Source organism: Lepidochelys olivacea (assembly GCF_965140295.1).
Source record: "Lepidochelys olivacea isolate rLepOli2 genome assembly, chromosome: 14".
Taxonomy (NCBI): domain Eukaryota; kingdom Metazoa; phylum Chordata; order Testudines; family Cheloniidae; genus Lepidochelys; species Lepidochelys olivacea.
Genome location: NC_140424.1, coordinates 8,083,529 through 8,103,598, shown reverse-complemented (window position 1 = coordinate 8,103,598; position 20,070 = coordinate 8,083,529). Strand labels below are relative to the sequence as shown.

The 20,070-nt window shown below is 43.2% G+C and overlaps 1 protein-coding gene and 1 pseudogene across 5 annotated transcripts in view; both read left to right on the top strand.

The window, feature by feature from the left end:
• Nucleotides 1-692: 692 nt before the first annotated feature.
• The window catches only part of HELZ (helicase with zinc finger), a 150,878-nt gene continuing 131,500 nt past the window's right edge, over nt 693-20,070 (top strand). For 2 of the 4 annotated variants that reach the window (XM_084646536.1, XM_084646535.1), the window contains exon 1: nt 697-738. Coding sequence is in view for 1 of the 4 variants with exons in the window: in XM_084646537.1 (XP_084502663.1) it covers nt 732-738 (7 nt within the window). In the remaining 3 variants the exon portion in view is untranslated. Of the gene's footprint in view, nt 739-20,070 lie in introns of all 4 variants that reach the window. The other 2 variants (XM_084646537.1, XM_084646538.1) reach the window with 2 other exon arrangements.
• On the top strand, nt 5,112-10,731 carry LOC311531141 (deoxyhypusine synthase pseudogene; annotated as a pseudogene). The gene is made up of 3 exons: nt 5,112-5,161; nt 6,281-6,958; nt 10,614-10,731. The product of its transcript is annotated as a deoxyhypusine synthase pseudogene (transcript).

The window sequence follows — 20,070 nt, the reverse complement described above, 5'->3', positions numbered from 1 at the left end:
GTGCACTTTGCCCCAGAGGCTGGCATACAAGACATTTTGTGGCATGCCTAAATATCCAATAATGCATTTCTGAACGGGAACATGTTTTTTGAAAAATAAAAAGTTGCAAGAGAAAACACCTACTTCCAATAAACCGTACCCCAGAAAATGCAGTGACATGTAGTTATGTGTGCAAATCCAATGACACATTAATATATATATATATATATATAAATCTCATTTAGAAATATGGCATACACTTATTTTGCAAGGAAAACAGATAATGCATTCATTTGCTCCTCTAAAACCTGTTGTCCTGACCTAGGCAATTTGTTGCATGCCCGTGACACATTCCCCAGAAGGAAAGTTCCCGGGGGGCCAGGGGGAGAGAAAAAAGCAAGCAGAAACCACACGGTTCAACGCAGTCACGCTCTGCTCCAGAAGCTGCTTGCGGGGTGCACGGAAAGCCGGCGATTTCACTCCTTTTGGAAAACCCTGCAAGGGGCAGCCCACCTTGCCCCAGTGCCCCAGAGACAGGAGCATGCCAGGCAGCTCCCTACCCTCACTCCGCTCCTCCCCCGCTTCCCTTTGGGATGGGGCTCCCCCCTTTGTTTGTACCACCCCCCCTCCCCTCTAAGTTTCTCTGCTCTGCTCCTGGGCTGGGGGGAAGGAGAGAGGGGGTGGGGGGAGGTTTTTTCCCACAATGCTTTGTGGGGACGTTGACAAGTGGATCCAAGATGGCGTAGAAAGTAATGACAGGTAAGTCAGGACTTCCCTCTTCCCCTCCCGTGGGGGCCGCGGGTGGGGGGGCCCGGCCTGGGAGAGCCCCGGGGAGGGGATCGGGGCCCCCCCGAGGCCCAGCCGCCCCCCGGGGGCTCGGGCCGAGGCAGCTGGCCGGGCTGGAGGCTGAGAAGCGCCGGCTGGAGAGGGCCCTGTGTCTGCGGAGGGGCCTGCAGCAGCAGCAGCTCAGGGGCTGTTTACAACCAGCCTCAGCCTGAGCCCGGGGGGCTGCTGAGCTGCCCCCCCTGGGCGAGACACCCGGGGGAGAGAGACACCGCCCCAGGCCGGGCAGAGCTGGCAGATGCCTCCCACACAATTGGCTCCCCCCCGCCCAACCCCCAGGTCAGGGGTTTCTTCAGGGGGTGGGGTTGGGCGGTGTGTGTGGGGGGTCTCTTTGGTTTTTACACCGGGTGGGGTGAGGTGGGGGAGTTGCTGACTCCAGGGAAGAAAAGGAGTGATTAAAAAAAATTTTTTTTAGGGTTTATTGAGGGGTAAAAAAAAAAAAAAGTTAGATTTTAACAACTGCCTTAAAAATGAATCCCCAGCTGAGCGAGGTCTTGGTAAACTTGCATTTTTGATTGTTACACGCGGGCTGTCCCAAGGTAAGGCAATGTGAAGTGAGGAGACTTAACCCAAAAAATCCCTCTGAGATCACCGTTTATGCACTGAAAATCTTGTGGAAGCTGAAAAGTGGAAAGGTCTTATTGAATACCTCCCCCCTGCCCAACCCCCAGACAAAGCCTTAACAACTCTTTTAGGGCGGAAACCTGCAAACGGAGACACCAGTCCTGGCTAGGATTACTCCCATGAGTGACATTACTACAAGAACCTGGTCCTTCCAACACTTAAATGCAGATAATTTTCATACCTATGAGAAGTTGGTTGGTCTGAATATATCAGAGTTGATCAAGCTGTGGTAGTTTTGAATGAAAGGAGATTTTAAAAGTCATTGACACAAGACCAAATAAATTCCTTCTTTTTACTGGGTGAAAACACACTCTTACAAACTGTCCTTTAATATGAATTGCAAAATGAATGAGGATTTGTCATATTAGCATTATTGTTTTTCAGAGGGGCAGTCCCAGCTTGGGTGATTTTGAAGAGGGAGATTTAAAATAATGAGTAAAATGTAACATAACTGCAATCTGATTGAAAAAACAGGGGAAAAAAATCAGTCATGAGATTTAGAACTGCTTTCCAATGAATGACCCAAATAGGAGATTTGCATTCATCATGGCTGGTCAAGCTGGCGTATTGTGAATAGGAGGGTACTTTCATCGTTTTTCTACACCTTCAAAATAGCATCATTGATATAGCAAAAAAAATAAAATAACAATCCTTTGTTGAAGGAACAGACACTTCGGAAAAAAACAATTAAAAAAATGATCACAACATGAGTCAACTTGTCAAGTTCACATCATTGTTTTCCCTCATGGGATGATTGGAAGAAGTGAGATTTACAGTAATATTTATAAATTGTAAAATCTTATTGAAACAATTAGTTGTAAGATGGACACCTGCTTAAAAAATTAAGCACAACTTGAGTGAAAAGTCAGTAGGTCTGAAAACATCAGCTAGTTTTGATGGGATAATTTGAGTGTGAGGTAGTAATTCCTCCAACCTCCAGAGAAGGCAGGAGATTTTAAATGTTAAATTGAAACAAACTAGGAAAAATCCTACAGGCAGCGAGTGAGCGCTACTTTGTAAAAATGCTTTCAGGTTAATGAAGACGGAAGGATTCTCCCTGTAGATGAATGAGACTATGGCAGGCCTGATTTTCACTGCCTAAAATTGTTAGGGGCAGGGGATGTATTCAGTTTTCTGTGTCTCAACTTTACTCTAGTCCACAGAATTGTATTCCTTTATTGTTACGCAAAGGAGCAGCCAGAATGCATGCAATGTATTCTATTTTCATTTTATTATGTTAATACAATGTTAAACTTTGAGTTCAGGAAAAATAAACGAGGAGCTGTTACCTCCCCAAATGAGATGTATAATGTAAATTTTATTCCCAGTCGTCCCCCTTAATTCTTATTGTATGAACATATGTTACTTTCAATGAGCTAGATTAATTGGTGGAAAAAAAATCACTATTTTAGAGCTGAGATTTGAAAGGCTGTAGAAGTTTATATTTTATTTGTTCTGGTGACTAAAGGTTAAAGTGAGATATGCAACCAGCACATTAATCCACATTTTATTTGCAAGGACTCCTGCCCCTGTGTGGAGTCCCATTGACTGCAGAGGGGCTCTTCATGGGCATATGGGTCCATGTTAGCAGCTGTGATTGCCGGATCAGGGCCTTCATTTGTAATGAATTTTTTTCTGTTTCGGGTTTAGAGACACAGAGAAAAATTTCCATCTCAGTGTAAAGTAAAAATATATGTAACAGTAGATAAGAGTGTTTGGGGAGGGTGTGAGGCCTGGTGGGTCAAGCACTAAATCTGATTGGGATTGGTGACTGTGGGCAAGTTGGTTCACCCCTGTACCTTCTCATTTCCTTCATCTGTAAAATGAGGATAATGATACTGACCTCCTTTGTAAACAGCCTTGAATTCTATGGATGAAAAACACTATATCAGAGCTAGGTATAATTATTTTTGTTTTTTGCATCTGTTAATATGATAGTTTGATGAAAGATTTCCTCCGACACAGATAATTATTTTGCTTGCTTAAATTCCCCTTGCAATTTTAGTTCAATATTTTCCTCACTTCCAGTGTGTGTGTTTTAAAGCAGTTTTGTACTATCATTCTGCATTAGTTACTGCATTTCATCCTACAGGTGGCTTCACTTTAGTAGTGACTGACCAGGTCCCTGCGTATAACTTGGTATGTCAGTTTAAGGCCTCTGGTCCTTGTGCCCTTGTGGAGCTCTTTCATTGAGGTCAGTAGTATCCATATAGATCTGATTGCAGGAGTGAGGTCTAAATTAGCAAAGAGCTTTGGGATGACATACTGTATGCTTTGTGTCCCAGATCCTGCCCCCCAGCCTAAGTAGGGAGAGCCAGGGGAGCCTGCTTGCGGAATGAGCGGCAAGGTGTGGAGCTGCTTTGTGGCTACTACTGCAGCCTCAGGGCTGGAATATCTTGTGTAGCTGGTGTGCTCCCCTTCTTGGAGCAGGAGGATGGTAGGAAATGGCTGGTGGATAGATGTACAGTAGATCAAGAAACCATGGATTTTAATGAATCTCTGTGCATCGAGCCCTGATTTGGTCCCTAAAATCTACTTAGAGCCCCTGGTGCGGGGGGCATTTAGTCTGAGGAGCCCTTATCAGGGTTGTCTTCTTGGAACAGCATCACACTGTTCCACTTCAACCAAAGTCCTCCAACTGCTTAGTATGGAGGAGGAAATGGCAGCAGGATTTTTGTTACAGATCTCTTCTCCCGCTCATCTATCAGGGTTGTGCGTTTATTATTATTTATTATTTGTGTTGTGGAAGTACCTCAAGGCCAGGACCCCATTGTGCTAAAAGCACTGAGCAATATTTTATTCTATTTTTTCCCTTTAAATTTAGAAATTGTATCATGGATTAGGGATTATCAGAACAAATAAACTATTTTTTTTTTGCTTCCTATTTGTTTTACCATTTGTTTTACCATTTTTTTAGCAACCCTTGTGCGATAGTAAGGGCTCCTCTTAAAAGTCCTAGCCTTATCTAGGAGACTGTATATAGGAAAATAGTATGTGTATATTCCAGTGTCTTCATTCCAGATGTCAAGTAAAGGGAGTTAGGTACTACTCATCCTTTTTTCCAAGAAAAAGAGGAAGCGAACACTAAAACAGAAATTGCCATTTGAAAATTTCATATAGGACATACTTTTGAATAAAAAACCAGACAGTGCTTAAGAGAGTTCCTGGTTAAAACTTCCAGTGAAAAACAGGACAACTTTTTCTCTTCTCTCCATGTGTTGCTTCCAGTAGACTTTGTTCAGCATCTGAGCCCTTTTCCTAATCTTTCTGGCAAAACCCCCCCCTCCTATAGACAGTGATGTTTTCTGCAAAGTCAGATTGCTGTCTGGAAACACAGACTGGCATGTGGTGATTTTGTTATGGTGGTGGTGCTATATAATGCAAATACCTTGTGCAAAAATAAATCTTTCATATTGTGCTTTCCTCCCTTCCCCACATAAGTGCTTTACAAAGTGAGATCCAAACTATACAGGGATAATTTGTTCTGCCACGGAAGTGTACTCCTTTCAGGAGTCAAACGCTGAAAACTGCATGCTAAGTTAGGAAAGGTGGTAAAGAATACAGTATCCAGTTGAAACTGCATGGGGAATTTAAGCATGCAGAATGTAATTACCTACATTGAAATTTGTCTTCTTGTTGCCTTTCCACTGCAATGGTAAGTTAGAATGTCTGGCTTAGCTACAGTGGATATAATGCCTTGGCTACGTGTTTCTCTGTTTGTGGCATGCTCAAGGCTTCTGTGGGCAGTCACAATGTCATCTACAGCAACTCTCAGTTTTTTACCTCATGTTTTTTCCCTTTGTGCCCAAACAATCACATTGCAAGTTAATGATGTGAAAGCCAGACTCTAGGCAAAGGCAACAGCAAGCCCAAGGCCCTTAGTTTTTCATGAAGGCCATTTTACAAGTCTTGAGATGATCCGTTCCACAACTGAAAGTCCTCATTTATTGCCAATGCCCCATCCCATTTATCAGGGGGCAGTGAGCTACCAAATTTTCTGACTGGTGTGGTGTGTGTTGAATCTTTGTCAGATTAGAGTAAAAGTAACCCCACACGTTACCAGAAAGGAGAATTGGTATTAATCGTAAACCGTCTTTCTTGTCCAAGAAGCAATAGCCCCAGTATGTACCACAGCTGCTGAGTCACTAGAAAAGTGGTTGCAGTGATATTATGTATTGAGACACTATTACAATCCCCTGCCTGGTTTGTTTCTGTTGTGTGGCCTCAGGAAATACCTCTGGTATCAAGAATGGCCAGATATAGGTGGATGTTTTGTAATCTTTGGATTATATATTGGCTGGGGACTACATCTCATGAGCTATCCTCGTTTAATCAATGGCAGGACTAATGCTTCTGAGAGCTCTAGTGAGTTAACTAGAAGGTTAAGAAGAATAACAAGACAGGAGATCTGAATTTGTATATTTTGGAGTTATAGGAGTTAGGTGAAAGTTAGGATCCACTGCCTCTGGAGCAGCATTTGGCTTGTTCCAAGCTGGCCTTGTGGCCAGTAGAGTAAGTGTGATTCAGAAATGGTGGCAATGCTTTTCAGCTTCTCTATCATATTGTGCTGAGTTTCTGTAGCAAGATTTTTGTATAGCTACACATTCTAAAAATATTTCAGAATAGCAGCCATGTTAATCTGTATCCGCAAAAAGAACAGGAGTACTTGTGGCACTTAGAGACTAACAAATTTATTTGAGCATAAGCTTTCATGGGCTACAGCTCACTTCATCAGATTCATAGAACGGAACATATAGTAAGAAGATATATATATATATATATATATATATATATATATATATATATATATATATATACACACACACACATACAGAGAACATGAGAGCCTGCAGGTGCGGGGCTACCACTTCGACCGAGGGCTGGATCACCGCACTCAGCTCCAGTCCTACCTTACCACCGGCTTCCAGGCCACCAGCTTCAGGCAGGCCATGCAGGAGATAAACAGGGTGATCGTGGTGAAGCTGGAGCCGCTGGGCGAGGAGGAGACCTGCACCAACCTGAACTCCTGCCGCTGGCAGCCCTTGGGCTGCACCATCTTCCTGGGCTTCACCTCCAACCTCATCAGCTCGGGCATCTGTGAGACCATCTGCTACTTGGTGCAGCACAACATGGTGGATGTGCTGGTGACCACAGCAGGCGGTGTGGAAGAGGATCTCATCAAATGCTTGGTACCTACTTAAGTGGGAGTGTTCAGCCTGCGGGAGAAGGAGCTTCGGCAGAGTGGGATAAACGGGATCAGGAACCTGCTGGTGCCCAGTGACAACTACTGCAAGTTCGAAGACTGGCTCATGCCCATCTTGGACCAGATGGTCGCTGAGCAGAACATGGAGGGTGTGAAATGGACCCCGTCCAAGATGATCGCACAGCTGGGCAAGGAAATAAACAACTCTGAATCGGTCTATTACTGGGCACAGAAGAACAACATTCCGGTGCTGAGCCTGGCCCTGATGGATGGATTCCTGGGGGACATGATCTTCTTCCACCGTTCTCTGTATGTATATATATCTTCTTCTTATAAAAAATATTGTTTACCACTGACATTTAAAGTTATACTGCTTCGAACTTTGGGACATCCATGTTACAAACCGAGACCTATTGTATAGTAGAAAGGAAATAAGTAACTCTGCAGAAGTTGGAGACTGCTGCTCTTGAGAATCTGCATTGTCACAGTAGCAGAAGTGTTTAATATAAGGTTAATTTGCTGGCAAAGTATACACTGCTTTAGCAAACCAAAAAAGTAACGTAACTTTGTGGACTAAAATATGGAGGCCCTCACAATAAAAAGTAGAGTTATTTTGGCACCTTATAGTGACCAAGAAGATGCACAAGTAAGAGGTATTTATTCATACAGTATTCTAATTTCTTGTGTGGTTATTTTATTTTCTCCTAGGGTACCTTTGTAAAAAAAGGCAATATACTTCTCCAAAGGAATGTTCCCTCCCCAGAGCTCATCTAAATTCCTAACCGACTAGTGGGATTCCCAACTATTCTTAGAGAGTCGGAAGATAACATCCAGCAAATAACTTTTTAGCCTCTGAGCTTGTGCCATCTCACGTCAAGCAAAATCAGTTTTTCTTAGTGCTTAGAAGGGAGACTTCCAAGGAAAATCCTAGAGTTGCTTAGGAGATTGGCAATTCAGGGGCTGTGCTTCTCAGTCAATACTGAAGTGGCATCCTAGGATAGCATTGTGTGCATGATATTATTGGAGGTGCTGTTTTGGTTATAGAGGTTTGTGTTTATAGGATTGGGGCACTTTGGCCAACTCCTACAGCACTCTCCTGTAGGATGGTGAAGGACAGTCAACGTGGCTTCTGACTAAGTGAGTGACTTCAGTTTTGCTAGCCTTAGGCTAGGTAGACACACACACTCTCTTTTTCTAGGTCTTGCCAGAATTGTTCAGTTTAGCCATATCAAGTCCTTAATCCTTCTCCTAGATTAAGTCTAGAAGTAGGAAGAAAATGAGAGAAATGTTCCTAAACTTTAAAAGAAAGATTTTTTTAAGTTTGTTTTTAGAGTTTGGGGTTTTAAATTCAAGACTGAAGGAAAATCCTGTGTCTGTGTTCATTTTAAAAGAGAATAAATAGAGTAAATGCTCTTGGGGAAACTTACATGGCAAGACTTATATTAGCCTGGGCCCTGGAGTGTTGCTCCTAGGAATTACTGTTTGAAGGAAAGTTGTAGAGGCCCCAACATCTGTATTTATAGGCGAGGCAAGTTCTGCAGAACACTGCCCCTTCTGGTAACCCATGTTTGTTCATGCCTTTGGGTATTTTGTTACTACTAAAGCAGTGATTTATAGGAAATAGGGGAATGGCTATAAAAGCCCGATCCAGATCTAATAGGGATAATATGGTTAAGCTCATGAGGTTTGAAAACAACTCCCACAACCAAACACTGGTTTCTAAAACTGTAGCATTTCAAACTCCCTCTTATAAAAAGGATTTTCCAAGTTTGTGATAATGATACTGGTGATTTTTAATTGCAGTGGTTGGTTCCTGCTGTGAATTTCAAAAGAGCAAATGTCCCACACGATCGAAGGTATCATCTTTTTTGGAAAAAAGATGTCTAGAGTGTTTCTGTGACCTGTACTATTATTTTGTGCAGTCTTATTGTAGCTGTGTTGGTCCCAGGATATTAGAGAGACAAGGCTGGGGGTGAGGTAATATCTGTGTGGCTTGAAAACTTGTCTCTCTCACCAACAGAAGTTGGTCCAATAAATGATATTATCTCACCTACCTTGTCTGTACTGTTATTTTATTTATTAATTCTATTGTGGTAGCACCTAGGGGCCCCAATCAGGGCCCCTTTGTGCAAGGCATGTACAAACACAGAACAACAAGATGATCCCTGTTCCAAAGAGCTCACAGATGAAGTATAATTCAGGAATGAATGGGTTTATGTCCATTATAATAATGCAATGAAGACCCAAACCTACCTTGAGTTGTGACACAACTTTCTGGTTTATTTCTAAATTACTTGTCTTTTCAATCTGTGAACTTATGCACTGTTAACTGATAGTTAATGTCAAGATTTTGTTTTCTTTTGCCTCTGGGATGGATTGAAATAGTGAAGCCTGTTGCATGTATCCAACAGAAAAATAAACTTAGGGCTTTGTTTCTTTTCTCCAGCTGTGCAGCCATGACTTGTTTCTGTAGATGAAGCCTGGCCTTGTTCAAAGATCAATGTCGTGGTCTTCAGCTAGGGCTCTTAGGATATGTCTACACCAGTGGTTTTCAACCTGCGGTCTGTGGAGCCCTAGAGATCTGCAGACTGTCCAAGATTTCAAAGGGGGTCTAGAGCTCCATTTGAAATTTTTTAGAGGTCCACAAATGAAAAAAGGTTCAAAACAACTAGTTTACATGATAACTGGAAGCAAGCCTCCCAGGCTGGGTAGACAAACTTATGGTTCCTGTGAAGACTCTAGCTACTCACTGGCGCTTAGATCCAAGTGATTGGATGGGCTTAAGAGCCCAGGCTGCTGCCCAAGCTGCAACACCCATGCTACTGTTTTTAGCGTGCTGGCTTGAGCAGAGCTAGCTTGAGTCTGCCTCCACAGGCTGGGAGGCACATGCCAAACTGCCGTGTAGCCATACTCTTAGGCTACGTCTAGAGTACAGCTGGTATCGACTGTCTGAGATCGATCCACTGGTGATCGATTTAGTGGGTCTAGTGAAGACCTGCCAAATTGACAGCAGATCGCTCTCCAGTTGACCCCTGTACTTTGTCCCCGACAAGAAGAGTAAAGTAAGTTGAAGGGAAAATTTCTCCCGTAGATCCCGTGGTAACTCTACCTAAGGTACGTTGACTCCAGCTATTTTATTCACGTAGCTGGAATTGCGTAGCGTAGGTCGACTTACCACGGTAATGTAGGCATAGCCTCAGTCATGTGGTTTGCAAGACTGGGACATGTCAAAAGTGGAAAATGTTCTTGTATGAAAATGAAAATTTAACATTTCAGGACAAATTGTTCTGGCAGCGTGACAGTAGGACTGCATCACTGAGACTTGGAACCACTGAGTTGTCGGGAAATAGAATTTCTCATGCGTTGCCCAGAAAGGGATATAACGGGACAAATAATTTCTTTTAAAAAGAATTTTACTGCAGAAACTTGAGAGAGTTGTGATGTGAGCATGGGACCATGAGCTAGAAATTCCTGAGTCTAAGGCTATGTCTACACTTAATTCACTGCAGTGCTTCAGTGTAGACACTCACTACAGCAATGGGAGTAGTTAGTCCATCTCCTTGAGAGGCGCTAGCTAGAAGAATTCTTCTGTCAACTTAGTACTGTCTATACTGGGGGTTAGGTCAGCTTAACTACGTCACTTATGGGTGTGTGATTTTTCACACCCCGAGCAATATAGCTGGGTCGACCTAACTTTTTAGTGTAGACCTGGCCTAATTGTGTAGACCTGGCCTAATTAAGACTAAATGCTCTTTGAAGATAAAGTGCTAAGTATAATATTTAAAGCATTATGAGATATATTTGTAGCATATCTGTTGTCTTTGAATCTGTGAAATGTGTTTTAAAACAGTCCACGTAGACCCCTACATCTACAAAGGAATGCTTGGAGGCCTTGCTCAATTACTGCAACTGATATTAATTAGAGTGACATGAGTAAACCCCATACATCGCTTTGAAAATATAGGGGACAGATATTGGATCGTAGCCGAGATCCAGAAGTACTTGTGCCCACAGCAGATGCTTTGGAAAAAATAATTTTGGCAATGTCTGAGAACCCAGCACTGGACGGTATTGGTAAATGAAAGTTTACTGTGCAACTATGGGATTACCAGGATTCTCCAGTACTATAATTAAATTTTATATTTCACTGGTGCCCAGAGATGCCGATCAGGGTCCTATTGTGCCAGGAGCTGTTCAGATACCTAGTAAGAACTATTATTATTCTTAAGGTTAAGATTTAGTCGTGGGCATTTTTAGTAAAAGTCATGGACAGGTCACGGACAATAAATAAAAATTCAGGGGCCCTGACCTGTCCATGACTTGTACTATAAATAGCCCTGACGAAATCTTTGGCGTTCTGGAGGGTTCCAAGAGTGCAGCTGCTGCTCTGGAGGGGGCCTACAGTGCTTCTGCTGGTGCTGGGTGGGGGGCTCTGCGGTGCCCGCTGGCCCTGGGGGGGGGGCTCTGCGGCGCCCGCTGGTGCTGGGGGGGACTCCTGGGTGCCCGCTGGTGCTTGGGGGAGAGGGGTGGCACAGGATCGCTGCTGCTGGCAGGGGAGAGCCCCGCTGGCCTGGGACCGCCAGTGCTGGTGCTGGCGGGGGGTGGCGCAGGACTCCCACAGCTCTGGCGGGGGGCAGCCCAGGCTTGGGTGGTCCAGGGGTCAGTCACAGCTGCCGGCTGCAGAAGTCATGGAGGTCCCGGAAAGTCCTGGAATCCGTGACCTCTATGACAGATTCGCAGACTTAATTATATGATCATTGGTGAATCTTTCTATTAAGATATAGTCCACACCATGGAAACGTTTGAGAACATCTATTTGAGACTGAGTGATAAGAACACGTAACTGTACAGGATACAGGCTACTGCAGTTTAACGGAGGGACTGAGCTATTATGAACAATTGTATTATGCGTAGAAGGAGATTTTCTTTAAAGAAGCTGAAAGAATTGTAGATGAGGCTGGTAATACTGCCCATTATTAAGGTAGCCTGACACTTCCTGTGATAAAACTCTGGTTTTGATTGCTTATCACTTTGCCAAACTTTAGCCATTTGGGCTGAAATTTTCTGACAGGCTTCATAAAAAAACAAAAAACAATTCACCCAAAACTGTGTAGTCATTTCCAAGAACAAGGTTAGGGGTAAAATACATTATGTTAAAAATTCGGGCATCCTTTTCATTGAGAAATTCTAGCACTTCCCCTGCCTTGGATCAGGGACTTGGGGTTGGGGGGAGGGGAGGAATGGGCTTTGTTTCAGGGATGTGTATTTTGTCATTTCATAAAAATCTGTCCAAATTTGGTGAAAATAAAAGACTTTGAAAAATTCCCAAATATTCTGTCCACACTGTGCATGCTGCAGATGGGCTAAGCAGGACTTTCTCTGCAATTGCAGCTCTGGTCTGCTGTGTGCTGTCCTGGGTTCAGGGCACCTGAACTGAGAGCAGGAGACTTTCTCCTGTGCTGTCTGTGCCCCCCATGCTGGACCCTAGGAGTGTGGAGGAAGAAGCCACCTGAGCTGAATGCAGAGAGGACAAGAAATGGATCCTCAGAGTGGGTGGGGGGAGTAGACTGAAGTCTGGGGGTGGGAGAGATGGCCTGGAGGCTAGTGTGCGGGAGAGGGAAATTGAAAGTGGGAGTTTGGATGGGGAGGAGACTGGGTCGGAGAACCAGTGGGGCAGGGTGCCGGGAGGGACCATCGATCTGACGAAGCTGGGGTACAGTAGAAGAACTGGTACTGGTAGGGCACAGAGACTGGAACAAGGATTCGGATGGAAGTGGGAGACTGGAACTCAGAGTTAGTGGGGATGAGAAATGTGGACAGGGAGGAGGGTGAATGGAGGCCAGAGCGCGGGAGAGAGACAGATTGGATGAAGAACAGGGAATTGATGGGAGTAACGGAACAGCTGGGCATGGAGACTGGGAGTGGAGGGCGGGAGACTGGGATGGAGAGTCCAGAGGGGTCAGACTAGGACTGGCTAGGTGAGGAGAATAACATTGCAATGAGAAGCCTGAGCGGTGGAGACGGGGACTGACTAAGTGAGGAGAGTAGGCTCAGGATGAGGAGCCAAGAGTAGGGAAAAGAGAGGACTGGGCCAACGACAGGTTGGAGAGGGCAGAGCGGATGGGTCATACTTAGGGCAGAAAAGTCTGTGTCCACTAGAGCATACTCCCCCCATTGCCTAAAATAGAACCCAAGATCCCTGAGTCTCACCATTCCTCTGGTGTCAGCAGTTGTCTGTGAAACACACTGGAATAGTGCATCATCCTCTCATGCTGCTCTACATAAAGGATGATGACCTACTGCTGCTGTCCGTTACCCTGTTAGCTCAAAAACAACAAGGAGTCTGGTGGCACCTTAAAGACTAACAGATTTATTTGGGCATAAGCTTTTGTGGGTAAAAACTCCACTTCTTCAGAAGGTGCCACCGGACTCCTTGTTGTTTTTGTGGATACAGACTGACACAGCTACCCCCTGATGGATATCTGTTAGCTCAAGTGGCAGAGGTCTGTGTGATGGAACTAAAGGTTCCAGCTCTATTTGCTGATGAATTGGTTTCAATATGATGCTGTGTGATGGAATTTCTGTTTTTCTCTTTAAAAAATCTGGGAAATTATACACAGGAAAAACCTGTTAAAAGAACATTATTAAGGTTGCAGAGTTATGCGTTCAAAAGTTAGGAAATGCCTCAGTTAAGGTTATGTGAGCAACCTTAATTCAGCTCCCTTGTACACATGTATTATGATACAGTTGTTAATTACATGATTATATACTATTTTTTCCAAAGGACCCCTGCCTCATTCAATGCACAGGATGGACCTGGCTCTGGGGATGAATCAGGGTTGTATACAGAAGGAGGCTGTTATCTGTAGGACCATTGCCTGATTTGTTGCAGAAGTTGGAAGGTGTGTGTAATGAATGAAATAGGAGATGGCAAGATGACAAAGGGTGGTCTCATAAGTAAAGCAGTTGAATGCTGCCCTGGAGAACTGGATTCTATCCCTGCCTCTGCGACAGAGTTCCCATGTGATGCTGGGCAAGTGACTTAACCTAACTTTTCATAGGTGGTCTCTACTAGTATGGCTCGGGGCCACACATTGAACAATGAGGAGAAAACACAATATTGAATTGATGCTCAGTGAATGTGCACTGTCCGTTATGTGCACTGAATGAGGTAGGGTCCCGTGGAAGAAGTAATATGTGATCATGTCATTAGACTGTATCATAATGCTGCATACAAGGAGGTGAATTAACACTGTACGGGCAATTCTGGCACACGCACATTCTCTCTCTCTCTCTCTTTATGGACAGCCTTGAACAAATGGATCACTTGAAAGGCTGTAGATCAAGAAATTAGTGATGGAGTTGTGATGGATGAGGCAGTTAGACCTATACATTGTGCAAGTAATTTTCGAATTCTATGCCGGAGGTCTCAATTTGCTCAACAGATACCTTGTTAAAGGCTGCTGACATGCCACAGCTAAATCAGTTGGACAATTCCCTTGACTAGGAGTTGTCAGTGTAAATTGGGTAGAGGTTTGGAGGCGATAACACTTGCAATTTAAATAAGGGATAACAATCCTAGGGGGCCACTAGCTGAAGTTAATTGAAAGGTCTTGAAATGGTCTTTCTTTTTTTCCTTATTCATTTTCTCCACATATAATGTCACTGCCAGTGTCAGTGCAGACTATCCTCTCTCTCTCCCACTGATTCCAAAGTAAAAACAAAAGGAATCAGTAAACAAAATAAAAGCTTATGGGTATCTGTATTGAAATCTGTCTCAGCATGTTATAAAGTCTTATTTACCATATGTAATGTCTGTAGAGTTCAAAGGCTCCAGGAGTTGGGGTCAGGTCTTTCCTTAATATAAAATATCATCCCATTTTTATTATTGTTGATTTGTGGAGGATAAACCCTGCTTAAAGCATCCAAGGACTGGCTACCACCCGTCCATTTGGAAGCTGGGTCCCAGTCCTGGAGCCCTTATTCAGTAGATGTGAATGGACTACTCACCTGAGTAAAGATTGACCACTTGCCCTTTTGATTGGCTGTCCTCTCTTTGGCCTTTGTTCTAGGTGGAAAGACAATACAAATACTTACTCAGTGAGTGGCTTTAAGTTAAAAGATGTGGTGTTTTTGGAGCACTCTACCTCTTTATGTTCCCTCTCCTAAGATCTAGTCACTTTTCTCATAGGCCATGTAGCTGAAGTTCTGAAGTGCCACTGTGCTATAGTCAACCCTAGACATAAGTTTTCTTCTTGCTCTAGACCAGGGGTGGGCAAACTTTTTGGCCCGAGGGCCACATCGAGGTATGAAACTGTATGGAGGGCTGGGTAGGGAAGGCTGTGCCTCCCCTAACAGCCTGCCCCCCCCCAAACTTCCTGCTCCCTGACTGCCCCCCTTAGATCCCCCCTTGCTCCTTGTCCCCTGATTGCCCCCTCCTGGGACCCCCCACCCCAACCGCCCCCCCCGGGACCCCACCCCTTATCTAACCCCCTGTTCCTCCCCTGTCCCCCCCTCCCAGAACCTCTGCCCTATCCAAGCGCCCCCTGTTCCCCGTCCCCTGAGCCTCTGCCCCGTCCAGCTGCCCCCCGGGACTCCCTGCCCCTTATCCAATCCCCCAGCACCGGTCTCGGCCCTCTTACCATGCTACTCAGAGCTGCACTTCTGGCAGCTGCGCCGCCCGGCCGGAGCCAGACACACTGCTGCGCTGCCCTGCAGGAGCGTGCAGCCACGCCACCCAGAGTGCTGCCCACGCGGCGGTGTGGCTGCGGGGGAGGGGCCGGGAGCTAGCCTCCCAGGCCAGGAGCTCAGGGTCTGGGCAGGACGGTCCCGCCGGCTGTAGTTTGCCCGCTTCTGGTCTAGACTGATTTCAGATTTCACATCAGTTTTGAACATAGGGCCATTTTGTCTGCAATTGCACAACGTTATAAAAGGAGGACTTGTGTCACCTTAGAGACTAACCAATTTATTTGAGCATAAGCTTTCGTGAGCTACAGCTCACTTCATCGGATGCATTCAGTGGAATGCGCTGTATTTTCCATTGAATGCATCCGATGAAGTGAGCTGTAGCTCACGAAAGCTTATGCTCAAATAAATTGGTTAGTCTCTAAGGTGCCACAAGTCCTCCTTTTCTTTTTGCAAATACAGACTAACACGGCTGCTACTATGAAACCTGTCATTATAAATGGAGTAATTCATCTCTTTCTAGAAAATGGGTTAGATTGTCAGCTGTTTGGGGTAGGGAGTTAGCCTTTGTAGTGTTCTGTGTTGTGCATAGCACGCTTCTGAGCGCTGCCATAAATAATATTACTGCAGTAGCCTTATGACCAGCGTGCGAATGCCAGAGATATGTGCTACTAAGCTTTTGAGGAAGACAGACGCAACCTTTAATTTTTCCCTTTTACTTCCATCCCACACATCTGGGAGGTAGCATTCTTTTTGCAATCTAGTTCATAATTCTTTTGCATTGATGTCATTATCTACTCTCATGTTATTAAGTATTGGTTTGTGGACGTATGATTGTTCATGGTACAACTATCAGGCTGAGCTGGGAGTGCAACAGGAAAGTAGAATTCTTTGCCTGCAAAGAGCTTTGTTTTCTTTTCTCGTGATGTGCAACTTTATTTTGCAGTTCTTAGCTGGAACAACACTCTTTGGTGGTTTGATTTATTTTCTTAAATATATAGGCAAAAGTAAATAGGTTTTTATTATTATTATAGTTAAGAAAAAGAAATAAGTAACAATAATAATTTTGACTAATCTAAAGGAGTTGAGTGGCAACTTGGAGTTACAATCATATAGCCTCATCCAGAGTTGTGAGTGAGCCTTAAAATTGGGTCAGTAGAAACTTAGGAGTCTATTATAGTTTTGTAATATATATATTTTAGTTACTATATAAGATGATATAGCTGTTGGTATGCATATTATTCCATATTTTATTAAAATAACATTCTCTGATTTATGCTGGATCTTTGCTAAGTGTTGACGGTTAAACATTGATGAGTCATGGTTTTGTGTGTGTAAAATGTTGATGCAATCACAGACACAGTGAGATGGTAGTTAACAGGTTGTTTGTATGTAACATTATTTTTTCCGTGTAGTGTCGTAGTCTGTTTTATTTATTCCAGTTTATAAAATTATAAAATGCACCAGAGATCTAGATGCATGTGTAAATGAAAAAAACAAGCACCACATTCACTGGTAATTTGAAAAAAAAATCTAGAAAATATTCAAGTCACAGGGGCCTTGTCCTTATCTGCTATCCGACTTCCATCCTTTTCCCAATGAAAAATTTACCACAAGCCCCTTAGCTGATTTTTAAGGTCTTCTGCTATGAGTAGTTCACATTCCATTTTCACCAGCGATAATAAATTGTATAAGCTCATGGTCTTACTTGGAATTCTTGAGATTCACCATGTGTAGTGCTAGGCACATGGTAAAGTGAATGTATATTTACTATTTCATATGCTTTCTCCCTAATTTGTCTTAGTATTGAATGTCTTTTAATTAGAATCATTACTCACAGTTTTGAAACCTCTGATTTGTAAAGACTGTGTGGTTGTATTGAGTTTTATATAATTACGTAGTTTTTATGATGAGCATCAGAATCAATAAAGTTATTGATTGCTGCTGATGGAAATTTTATGGCCAAATCCTGCGGTCTTTACCCTGACAAAACTCCAAATAAAGTCAGTAATAGACATGAAATGAAAGTTTTGTCTGAGTAAAGATTGCAGGATTTGGTCCTTATTCATTAATAGTATTTCTCCCAATGTTTAGACATTTAATAAAATCCATTTAGTAACTTCTTTTTATTAATGTTTTAGACTGCGATATTTTGGTACCAACCCCTCTCCATTGGTAGTGTTCTGGTCTTTAATCTTGAATTTCCTTTCTGCTGCCAGCTTATTTTCTCACTCTTAAATGATTTAAACATAGATTTTTGTGTTTAAGTCATTATAGATCTGTGATCCGTACCTATTTAAAAGGTAGACAAAAACAGCTTTCATGCTAAATCAGCCACTCACTTAGCTCTAATAATTAGGTACTCTAAGTGAAATCTAGTAATAATCATAATAAAAGAAACCTCCATTGGGCTTTTGTTGTCTCTTTAAAATAATTGCCAAGAAGCCATCTTTACTTGATGCTTTACCTATATTTGGTAAGAAAATGTCTTTAAACTCTATGCTCCCTAGATAGTTCTGCCACAATGGTGTCTAGCCTTCTCAGCCTGAGGGCCAAACAAATTATTTCATAAAGGGCAAGGAGGCACAATTGACTATTTCCCTAAATTCAGGCCACTCAAGTTCTATCCTGCTCTTCCTGTGGCTCTGACAGCTTGGCAGAGAAGCAGACAATTGAGCAGGCAGAGCTGCCTTATCCCTCTATCCCTTCTGCTGCAATGCAGCAGGCTGTCAGCAGGGGTGCGCTGCTGAGTAGCTCTAAAGGGAAGGGACAAGAGCTGCTAACAGTGCTTGTGGCTCGGAGCAGAGGTGTTCTGGGGGCAGGAGAAGTAGTGGGGGGCAGTTGGGGAGGCCATGCCTGCTGTTTCCTCTGCCTAACGATGGGTCTGATTCAGAACTCCTCAGTTTAAAAATTTCAGGGTGTGGCTGAGGGAACTCATTTTCAATTTGTAATCAACTACGTGTTTTTTTTTTTTTTAACACATTGCTCTGCAGGGCCAGAGGTTGGACATCACTGCTCTGTTATTAATCTTCGACTTTAATGCTTGTTAAAATATGCAAATATTTACTGAATTGCCTACTTTGTAAATGTGCATACAAGACCTTGGTCCTAATCCTTGTGCCATTGCAGTTAGAAGGATCGGGCCACATCACCTGTTGGTTGACTAGGTAGATAGTGATCTGTCTGTCTGGATTCTCTACAGTCGATTGAGAACGTACCTGCATCTGTTTGCCTTAGCTGGTTAGCTGTCAGCTTGTCTGCTTTATCATAGGCTTTGGCTCCATAAAATACACCATTAAGCTGTGATGTGTAGTGGTACGCACTCATGGGCTGTACTTCTTCCAAAATACTAAACTTGTAGTTCAGTTCTGCTGTCTCTCCTCCTCCACTTAATTTTGGTTTGTTGTTGGACCAACTATCCAGCCATGATGTAATTCTTCAAAAGCCTCTTGTGTGCCAAAAAAAGATGGCATTTACATTAGAATAAATGAGCTAGATGATTTTGTTGTTTATAGCTCTTCCTTCTTTTCCTACTGCTTTAAAAACACTGAGGCTGGAAATGCTTTATTGGGGGTGGAGGACCAGACCAACGCCCCTCCCAAAACTTGGAGGAATGGATTATTAGGTAAATTTGCCCCTGCTAAAGTGCCTTCTCCAGAAGGTGCTGGAGGAGGAGCTAAAAGACCTCTTCAATTTCTTGAATCATCGAAGGGAAGAACTACCTAAACTCTTGCCTGTGTGGTATTTAGTCTTGTGTTATCACATGGATTGTAGTGTCAAACCATACCCTAAGACTGCATAAAGCATAGTTAAAATGTTGATGCTTTATTACAATTGCTAAATTAAAATAATTATATAAATGTGCACTTCCATGTGAGGGTCTCAAAGCACTTTTTGGCACAGCTGGGAATAAACTTCATATCCTCTGACTCCTAATTCTGTGCTACACTGTGCCTACTCATAGGATAAATTAGAAATTATACTGTTGTATTTGAATTGTATGAAAAAAAAACCTTTGAGGAACTGAAAATCAAAATTTCCATTAACAACTGCCTCCTTCCCATGCCCATACAAATATTTATTATTCTTGCTTGTTGGTCTGTGGGGCGCTCTGGTACCAAAATAGGCAAGTTCTGAAAGATGTATGACCTTAAATGTCTACATGCCCTGGAGTGTATGTGGATGGAATTGAATGAGCAGAATTTGTCAATATGAGTATGTGAATTATGAATGACAAAATGAAATTAGTCTTTGTTTCCTGGTTAAATTTGTCAGTTTCCATACTTTGCCCAAGTATCAGCATGCTTTCTTAAGATTAAATTCAATTAATAAATTACCCTTCTGAGGCTCCCTACCTATTTCTGTGTTCTGTAGATCTTCTGTGTCCATAATCAGCATTCTGCATTGATGTCCCCTTGAATGCAGAGCCTGTGACTCAGTTAGCCCAATAGATGTACAGTCCAACCAAAACTCTGGGTTAGGTAAAGCTCAGTTATGGCCCCTCAGATACTCTCTAAGGATAAGTGTTAACCCAAAGAAATTGTATGGCCTCTTCAGCATGAAAGGCCACTGCTCAGGGTGTGGAACTTGACTCCCTTTCAGGCCAGCTGATTCAACAAGAATTCAGCCGTCCAGTAGAAGACAATTTATAAATACAATTTTTTTTCTTTTACAAGGTGCCAACTTGTGAAAAGTGGCAGAGCCAGTTGGTAGGTGGTGAGCTTAATTTCCAGAAT